The 9973-nt window shown below is 52.4% G+C and overlaps 2 protein-coding genes across 2 annotated transcripts in view; one reads left to right on the forward strand and one right to left on the reverse strand.

The window, feature by feature from the left end:
• GOLGA2 (golgin A2) overlaps positions 1–1503 on the reverse strand; it is a 19751-nt gene extending 18248 nt beyond the window's left edge. The window contains exon 1 of the mRNA XM_008060643.1: positions 1411–1503. Within this exon, the coding sequence (XP_008058834.1) occupies positions 1411–1503 (93 nt within the window). The remainder of the gene's footprint in view (positions 1–1410) is intronic.
• Positions 1504–1763: 260 nt separating this feature from the next.
• Positions 1764–9973, forward strand: part of SWI5 (SWI5 homologous recombination repair protein) — a 10101-nt gene continuing 1891 nt past the window's right edge. The window contains 5 exon segments of the mRNA XM_021713702.1: positions 1764–1825; positions 1827–1919; positions 2231–2279; positions 7042–7163; positions 9222–9316. Coding sequence (XP_021569377.1) covers positions 1764–1825; positions 1827–1919; positions 2231–2279; positions 7042–7163; positions 9222–9316 — 421 coding nt within the window.

Raw genomic sequence — 9973 nt, forward strand, 5'->3', positions numbered from 1 at the left:
AAAAAAAAAAAAGAGCCAGGTGCAGTGACTCACACCTGCAACCTCAGTACTTTGGGAGGCAGAGGCGAGAGGACTGCCTGAGCCCAAGGGTTCAAGACCAGCCTGGGCAACTTGGCAAGACCTTGTCTCTACAATAAATCAAAAAAATTAACCAGGCATGGTGGCATGCACCTGTGGATCCAGCTAATTGGCAGAAGGATATGTGAACATGCCACTGTACTCCAGACTGGCTGACAGAGACTTCCAACTCAAAAAAAAAAAAAAAAAACTAGACATTGAGGTCCTTTCTGTTATATCTGTTACAACTGCACACCAGTACTTCTCAAACTTTTATATCAATGTATCCTAATGGCAAAATCAGCAAAAACACACTCCTAGTGAATATGGAAACCTAACAAAAAGGACAATCCAAACGTCGTTTCAGAGAAAAGTCTATTATAATCTTACAAACCTATGCAAATGACATCTCTAAATACATTGTTCTCTGTCAAGAGACTCAAGCAAAACTGATGCTTCAGAAAGAAGCCCCATATTTATCCTGTGGCACTCAGAGCGCCCCAGGTTGAGAATATGATTTTTGGGAAGATTCAGGCTGTTCAGTTCAGTTTTCCAGGATCTGCTCCACAGAGGATAAGCAGATTTCACTCCAGAGAGCACTTATTGAAGAGTCTCTAGTCTCATGGGGAATTGGAATGTGACGTAGGGAACTCAGAAAAGAATTTTAGTTTCTCTGGAGAGTAGAAACGTAGAAGAAAACCAAATCGAACCCATTCTCCCATTGCCACCCAGAGACAGTGCCAACTCTGGGAGCTCACTGGTGGAGTGCAGGCTTTCCACACTGTCAATTTCTAAGTTAAGGGAGAAGGGGAGCCTGAAACCTCTCGGTCCCAGGTCCCATAGTCCCGAGTCCCCGCCCAGCTGGAAATCTGTGCCACAACCAGAGAAACCAGAAAGGGGTGAGAAAACGTAGGGGACTGGGTCGTAAGATCAAAGCCCGCGCTGGCGGCAGTCATCAGTCCCGAGGGGGACTGTGACGTAACAACATTCCGCTCCTTCCCACCGACGCCCGAGTCGCCACGCCGCGGTGGGGGAGGGGAACGCAGGGCCAGGATCCAGGCTCTTGGAGACCGGCGCCCAGGGAGCCCTGGTTTGGGGCAGCAGGAGGCGAGGGCCAAGTTCGGAGTGGGGAATCCCGGGGCTCACCGGCCCAAAGTCACCCCGGAGCGACTGGCGAGGGCTGGGGCTGGGCTGCTGAGGGGGCGGGGCTGGCTGAAAAGACTTTGGTTGGGGGAGCGCAGGGGTACCGAGGGGCTAGCCCGTGTGCCTCAGGAGTGGCACAGACTCGACCACGGAACTGCCGTTGGAGGGGAATCAGGCTGGGTCGGGGGACCGCGACCCGGCGCGTTTTACCTTCTTTTTGGCCGCAGCCAGTTTGCTCCGTCGGGTTTCTTCCGACATCGCGGGAGGGGGGGGACTAGAAGGGGGGTAAGGGGAGGGCCACATCACCGCGATCCCGGCAACCACCGCGAAGTTGCTTCCGGCAGCTACCGCGCAGCTGTGAGTGTGAGCCAGACTGGGCGGGACCCGGAATATATAGGCAATCGAATTTGGAATGTGAGGGGCGTGGCCTAACTTCTCTCGTCCCATTGGTCGACGCCAACGACACGTACAAAAAGGGGCGTGGCCAGATAGCCTACGCCCAGAGAATTGAGTGGAGTCACAATGAAAGCCGTGCCGCGCACCCGAGGGCACGCCCCCGCCGGATGCGCACGCAGCTTTCTGTGCGACGGTTTCTGGTCTCCCTCATAGAGTTTCGGTTACCTGGTGGATGTGAGACGCCGCTCTCTGGCCCCCGCCCTGGACCCTCCTAGGCCGCTGAGCCCCCCGGCGCGGGGGCCTTGGACCCCAGGGCTCGGGAGGTGGGCGGAGAACGGCAGCAGGGGGAAAAGTGCATCACTTCACAGTCCCTGACTCCTCACATCCCTGTCAGACTTTGTCGTCCCAGAAATCACCTCCAGGGACCTCCTTCCGGTCCTCCAGACGCTGCCCCTCTCAGAGCGCCCCCTCCCCCTAACCCCGGAAGCGTATTCGCCCCCTCCCAGCCGGATCCGGTCTCCGTCGCTGCTCTTGGCGGCTGCTCCTGCTCCCTCGCCCCTCGCCCCTCGGTACCCCTTTCTTCTGGGAGTAGGCTGTCGGTCCAATCAGCCTTTCCCCTCGAATTCCTCTCTAGGACGGAACCGGGACCGAACCGACGTTGCCGCCGGGCCTTCCGATCCCCTGTGAGTATGTCTGGGCCTCCGTCCCGCTCTGCATCCCACAGCTGCCCACCCCGCTCGGCCCTCTTCTGGGCCTTCCCCCAACCCACCGACACCCTCCAGGTCGTTTCTCCATCCCTCCGCTTCCTTTCCTCCTGCCCCTCGGTCTTGTCCCGTTTTCCTAGTATAGCTCCTTCCCGCCCCTTTCCTCCTCACTCCTCGTCGGATGCCTTGCTCCCTCTCTAGCACCTGCCATCTCTCCCGCTCACTGGTTTCTCCCTTTCCCCAGCTCTGCCTTTAAACATACCCACAGCTCCCCAATCAGGAAAACGCTTGGCCTTCACGCTGGCCACGCCTTCAGTTGCTCTGGCAAGCCATCTCCAAAACAGCCTCTCCCATCCCTAGATGGGGTTTCCGCCACCACCACCCTCAAGTTAGTTCCTGAAAGACTTGGTGTTCATTTGTTCATTGATTCAGCAGCTGCTGGGACACAGGTGTGTGCCACACCTGCCTTCCCGAAGCCACAGTCTGAGAAAGATAAATAGACGTAAAAACAAAAAGCCCTTCAGGACAGTATGAACACAGTTCTGAGAGGGAGAAAGGGAGTTAGGCATGCACGGGGGCTCCCCAGAGGCTGTGGAAGTAAGCTGTAGTGAGCCCAGCTGGCAGGGTGGCAACCACAGTTGGCCAAAAACATCGGACTGATTGAGCTCCTCCCTGAGAGTACATTGGTATCCGTTGTCTTTGACCATCTTGGGGTATCTGACTAGAGCTTGTGCCTTTCTCCTTCATGCTAATTCATTCCTTCCCCCACCCCCTTTTTTTTTGAGGCAGGGGTCTCACTCCGTTGTCCAGGCTGGAGTGTAGTGTCACCATCATGGCTCACCACGGCCTCGACCTGCTGGGCTCAAGCGATCCTCCTGTCTTAGCCTCCCAAGCAACTGGAACTAAGGCACCACCAAACCTGACTAGCTTTTTTATTTTCTTTTTTAGATTAGATTTTCTTTTTTAGAAATTAGAGAAATAGAACTCCTGGGCTCAGTGATCCTCCTGCCTCGTCCTTCCAAAGTGCATGAGCCACCACACCCAGCTTCCTTGTCCTTTTAAAAACAAGGCTTTATTGAGCACTTACTATGTGCCAGTCAGCTTAGTTTACATTATCTCACCAACACCTTGGAGGCGGATACTTTATCATCCCCATGTTACAGGTGAGGCCTCTGAGAGATGAGTACAGTCAAAAAGTGACAGCGCTGGGAGCTCTTCTTTGGGCCTCTGTGCAGGGGCATCCTCCTGACCTCCTGCTTCTGTTTTTCTTTACCCGCTTAGCTGGCTCTTCTGCTTCCTGCTGCTCCTTGGGTAAACATGGGCATTTCTTTTTTTTTCTTTTTTTTTGGAATAGGAGTCTCTGTCACCCAGGCACACTCATGGCCACTGCAGCCTGGACCTGCTGGGCTCAGGTGATCCCTTCCGTCTCAGCCTTCTAAGCAGCTGGAGCTACAGGCACATGCTACCATGCCCAGCTTATTTTTTGATTGTAGAGATGAGGTCTCGCCAAGTTGCCCAGGCTGGTCTCAAACCCCTGGTCTCAGGCAGTCCTCTTGCCTCGGCCTCCCAAAGTGCTGGGATTACAGGTTTGAGCCACTGCACTCAGCCTTTTTTTTCTTTTTCTTTCTTATTTTTTTGAATCAAGAGTCTCTATCACCCAGGCTGGAGTATAGTGACACACTCACAGCCACCGTAGCCTCAACCTGCTGGACTCAAGCAATCCTCTGCCTCAGCCTTCCAAGTAGCTGGAAACACAGGCATGCGCCACCACGCCTAATTTTTTGATTTATTGTAGAGATGAGGTCTCACCAAGTTGCCCAGGCTGGTCTTGAACCACTGAGCTCAGGCAGTTCTCCCTTCTGCCTCTCAAAGTACTGGGATTACAGGCATGAGCCACCACACCCAGCAAACGTGGGTGTTTTTTAGTGGTTCTGCTCTCCTCTTTCTGCAGTTCTCCTTCTACATGCCCCTCAATAGTCTCACTCCCACGCCTTCGACTTAGCCAGTGTCTACAACTTCCATTTCTCTCTAGCCCTGAACTTTCTCAGGACACTCAGAGCTACCTGCAGGATATCTTAGCCTTCCCACCTGCCAAGTCAACCCGCACTCGGCATCCCAACCAGGAACACTACCAGCTCCTCCTCAAGCTGGTTTCATATCCTCATTGGCACCCCAGGTTCTCAAACTGGGCTCTGCCTCGCCTTTCTAACAGTACCACACTTGGTTGTTCTTTTTTGTTGTCGCTGAATTGAAGTGTCACTCTATCGCCCAAGCTGGAGTGCAGTGACATACTCTCAACCACTGCAGCCTTGACCTACTGGGCTCAGGCGATCCTTCCACCTCAACCTTCCAAGTAGCTAGAACTACAGGTGTGTACCACCATACTCAGCTAATTTTTTTTTAATTGTAGAGATGAGGTCTCGCCATGTTGCCCAGGCTGATCTCGAACCCATGGGCTCAGGCAATCCTCTTGCCTCAGCCTCCCAAAGTCCTGGGAGCCACTGTGCCCAGCTCTCTTGTTCTTTTTTACACCACTGTCCCCTATCACCCATTCCACCCACAATGGAAACCACTGTCATTCTTTCCAGTGTATGTGTTCTCTCCTGCCTTAGAGCATTTGGGTACACAGTCCCTGGGTATCTGCTAGGGATTGCTACCAGGATATCAGCAATACTCCAGTCCCTGATATGAAATAGTGTACTATTATGGCTGGGCATGGCAGCACATGCTTGTAAGTCCAATCCTTTGGGAGACAAAGGTAGGAGGATTGATTGAGCCCAGGAGTTTGAGACTAGCCTGGTCAACATAATAAGACCTTGTCCTTACAAACAATAAAAATAAAGAAATTGGCCAGGCGCTGTGGCTCACACCTATAATCCCAGCACTTTGGGAGGCCGAGGTGAGAGGATTGCCAGAAACCTGCAGGTTCGAGACCAGCCTGGGAAACTTGGCAAGACCTCATCTCTACAATTAAAAAAAAAAAAAATTAGCCGGGCATGGTGGCGTGTGCCTATAGTTCCAGCTACTTAGAAGGCTGAGACGGAAGGATTGCCTGAGCCCAGCAGGTCGAGACTGTGGTAGCCAGGAGTGTGCTACTGCCCTCCAGCCTGGGTGATAGAGTGAGCCTCCAACTCAAAAAAAAAAAAAAAAAACAACAAATTAGCAGGGCATGGTGGTGCACGCCTGTAGTCCTAGCTACTTGGGAGGCTAAGGCAAAAGAATCACCTGAGCCCAGGAGGTAAAAGCTGCAGTGAGCTATGATCATGCCACTGCACTCCAGCCTGGGCAATGGAGTGAGACACTAATTTTTAAAAAGAAGTCAGGAAAAAGGGATAGTGAGTGATTGGGTTTGACAGGGTAATCAGGAAAAGCCTTTCTGATGAGGTGGCATATGAGTAGAGCTTTAAATGGAGATAGCGGGAGGAAGAAGATCGTTGTTGAGTGTTTTCTCTTTGGGCTAAGCTATCCGTTCCAGGAAGACAGGGGCCAGGCTTGATGTCTTATTCGTGACTTTGCCCCTGGAGTCTTGCCAGTGCCTGGCAAGCAGAGCTTACTCACTGTTTGCCAAGCAGTAAGTTACAAGCCACTGACCTAAAAACAGAAGCAGCATCTTCCCTGGTCTCCTCTTGTATCATTTGTAGACAGTTCCTCCAACAAATGTTTCCTGAAGATTAACCTTTCACTTGGCACTGGCCTTCACAGCTTTTAGGGACAGAAAAGGCAAAGATGAACTGTAGCCCCAGGAAAGGGCTTTATCCAATGAGATTATAAACCCAGTGACATCGCAGACATGAGAAGGAGACATGGAGTGAATTTTCTGCAGTCAGATTGGGGGCCAGGGCAGGCCCATTGACTGGGATTGGGTTTGGCTGAGACTAAAAGAAAACCCCAAATCACAGTGGCTGAAATGGTCATCAGGGTCCCTGACCTCCATCTTGTTCTTCCACACTCTCAATGTGTCACTTCTGCCTTATCATCCAAAGTAGCTGCTCAGCTTTAGTGTCATAGCCACACTCCAGCCAGCAGGAAGGAGGAAGGCCAGAGAAAGGCATGCCCTCTCCCTGGAAGGACTACTCCCAGATGTCACATACACCTTGAGTCAGGGTCTCATTATGTTGCCCAGGCTGGAGTGCAACGGCACCGTCACGGTTCACCACAGCCTCAACCTCCTGGGCTCAGGTGATCCTTCTACCTCAGCCTCTTTGTAGCTGGGACTACAGGCATATACCACCATGCCTCCCTCATTTTTTGATTTTTATAGAGACGAGGTCTCGCTATGTAGCCTAGGCTGGTCTTGAACTCCTGGGCTCAAGTGGTCCTCCTGTCTTGGCCTCCCAAAGTGCTGGGGATTACAGGCATGAGCCACTGCACCTGGCCAACATAAATTTATTTTTTTCTATTTTTTTTTTAAGTCAGGGTCTCACTCTGTTACCCACCCAGGCTGGAGAGCAGTGGTGTGATCATAACTCACTGCAGTCTCAAGCTTCTGGGCTCAAGCCATCCTCCTGTCTCAACCTCCCACACATACACCATTTCTGATTAAGTTCCACTTGCCAGAAGTTACTCATAGGGTCACATCTAATTCCAAGGAAGGCTTGGAAATGTAGTCTTATTCTGGGGACTGGTAGGTGGGGGATTCTATCACCCAGTAGAAGCAGGGAGTGGCCATTGGGGGACAACATGTAACCTTTGAATTGTGGATAATTGGTCCATCCCACTGATGATTTTTTCTGCCATTCAGCGGCCATCTCTCAAGTCTGGCCAGGCTGATGGAACCACCGAGAAGTCTCTGCACCTTGACATTCAGAAACTGAAGGAGAAGAGGGACATGCTAGACAAGGAAATCTCCCAGTTAATTTCTGAGTAAGTCTCATTGGATTCCTCAGTGTGGCTAAGATAGCTTTTTTCTTTCTTTTTTTTGAGTAGGAGTCTCACTGCCACCCAGGCTGGAGTGTAGTGGCACGCTCACGGCCACCACAGCCTCAACTTCTGGGCTCTGATGATCCTTCCACCTCAGCCTTCCAAGTAGCTGGAATTACAAGTGCATGCCACCACACCCAGCCAATTTTTTTGATTTATTATAGAGATGAGGTCTTGCCAAGTTGCCCAGGGCTCAAACTCTGGGCTCAGGAAATCCTCTCACCTTCGCCTCCCAAAATGCTGGGATTACAGGCATAAGCCACCATACCTGGCATTATTATTTTTTTTTTTTTGAGTTGGTCTCATTCTGTCACCCATGCCCGAGTACAGTGGCACAATCCTGGCTCACTGCAGCCTCCACCTCCTGGGCTCAAGCATCCTCCTGCCTCAGCCTCTCAGAGTGCTGGGATTATAGTCATTGAAGTCCAGTTGCACTAGCTTAGCATAAAAATAGGACTATGAGCCGGGCTCGGTGGCTCAACCTGTAATCCCGTGCCTTTGGGAGGCTGAGGTGAGCGGATTGCCTTCGCCTGCGGGCTCGAGACCTGCCTGGGCAACTTGGCGAGACCTCTTCGCTACAATAAATCAAAATGAGCCGGGCGTGATAGCGCACACCTGTAGTTCCAGCTACTTGGAAGGCTGAGGCGGAAGGATTGCCTGAGCCCAGCAGGTCGAGACTGCAGTGGCTGCGAGCGGCCACTGCACTCCACTCTGGGCGACAGAGTGAGACTCCAACTCAAAAAAAAAAAACAGGACTATGCTGTTGGATTCAGGGTGTCTCCCCAGCTCTCGGTGGGAGGTGGTCAGGTGGGAAAGGGCCTGAAACTGGGAGCTGGAAAGCTGTTGGGAATGGAGGCTGCTGCCCTCCCCATCTCTCTCTGGAGCCACGTTCTCTGCCTCTGCTTCCATCTGTGCCTGGACTCCCTGCTCTCTCTGCAGATGGCTCTTCCACAATTCCTGGAATTCCCCATGCCCCTTGCTCCAGCCACATGGCAGAGACTGAGCAGCCTGTGGACATTGCATTTCACACATGAGGGAATCTCCCTGGCAGCTTGGATCATGTAACTGCTTGTGGGTCCCTCATCTGTACACATGAGGGAATCTCCCTGGCAGCTTGGATCATGTAACTGCTTGTGGGTCCCTCATCTGTAGTCAGGATCACATGCTGCCAGTGTGGCTGGAGACCCATTCCTAAAGGGACAGAGCACATTTCCCAGGAGTGAGGGGCTGGGCAGATCCTTTACCGTGCTGTAAGCTTCATGAGGGCAGGGTCCATAGTGAACATTTCTTAAACAGATTCCCTTGGCTGGGCACAGTGGCTCATGCCTGTAATCCCAACACTTTGGGAGGCCAAAGCAGGAGGATCACTTGAGGTCAGGCGTTCAAGATCAGTGAGACCCCCATCGCTAAAAAATCAAGAAAGAAATAAAATTAGCCAGGTGTAATGGTACATACCTGTAGTCCCAGCTACTCGGGAGGCTGAGGCAGGAGGACTACTTAAGCCCAGGAGTTCAAGGCTGCAGTGAGCTATGATTGCACCACTGCCCTCCAGCCCGGGCAATGGAGCAAGACCCTGCCTCTGAATAAAAGAGAAACAGCAACCAAATGCCTCATTTACTGTCTGAGCCTGGGGTCCTAATCAGCTTTCTTTCTTTCTTTTTTTTTTTGAGTTGGAGTCTCACTCTGTCGCCCAGACTGGAGTGCAGTGGCGACTCCTGGCCACCACAGCCTCGACCTGCTGGGCTCCGGCAATCCTTCTGCCTCAGCCTTCCAAGTAGCTGGAACTACAGGCACGCGCTACCACGCCCGGCTATTTTTTTGATTTATTGTAGAGATGAGGTCTCACCAAGTTGCCCAGGTGGGTCTCGAACCCACGGGCTCAGGCAATCCACTACTCACCTCGGCCTCCCAAAGCGCGGGCTTACAGGCGGAGCCACCGAGCCCGGCTATCAGCTTTCTTAATGATGCTGCCTCTCCCTTTCTCTTCATTGTTCATCCCAGAGGCTACAGTGTGGACGAACTGGAGGACCACATCACCCAGCTGCACGAGTACAATGACATCAAGGATGTGGGACAGATGCTGCTGGGCAGACTAGGTGAGCAGCAAGCAGGGCTCGGGGCTGTCCTCTCTCTTAGCAGTGTTGGATTTTGCTCTGGGGCCTCCTAACATGCCAACCTTCCCGCCCTCCTCCGCTGCCCACTCCTGGAATGCCCTACCCCTGTCCTCCCCAACTTCTGGTTTCCCTGGCCACCTAGTGAAACAGCTGTACAGCTCTTACCTGAGGTCCTGGGTTCTTCCTCAAGTGCAGGGCCTTCTCTGGAGCCACCAAGAGGTTTGAGCAGGGCTCTCCCTCTTGCTAGAATAAGGAATAAGGGTCCCCCCAGTCACCTGGGGCCTACTTAGAGTGATTGAGATCCCATCTGTGCTCAAGATTACTCCACGGCAGGGAATGTGTTTCACCAGAGAAGGGGCCTAGAGGAAAAGAGAAAACAGAAGGGAACTATAGATGGATGAAGAGAGGAAGGTGATCAGGCCCCAAGAAGAAAAGAATGTGCCGGACATGGCAGCTCATGCCTGGAATCCCAGCACTTTGGGAGGCAGAGGTGGCAGGATTGCTTGAGCCCAGGACTTTGAGACCAGCCCGGGCAACATAGCAACACCCTGTCTCTACAAAAAAAATTAAAAAGTTAGGCATGAGCTGGGCTCGGTGGCTCAGCCTGTAATCCCACGCCTTTGGGAGGCTGAGGTGAGT

This window comes from Carlito syrichta, unplaced genomic scaffold (genome assembly GCF_000164805.1).
Source record: "Carlito syrichta isolate Samal-C Ts95f unplaced genomic scaffold, Tarsius_syrichta-2.0.1 Scaffold304686, whole genome shotgun sequence".
Lineage (NCBI taxonomy): Eukaryota > Metazoa > Chordata > Mammalia > Primates > Tarsiidae > Carlito > Carlito syrichta.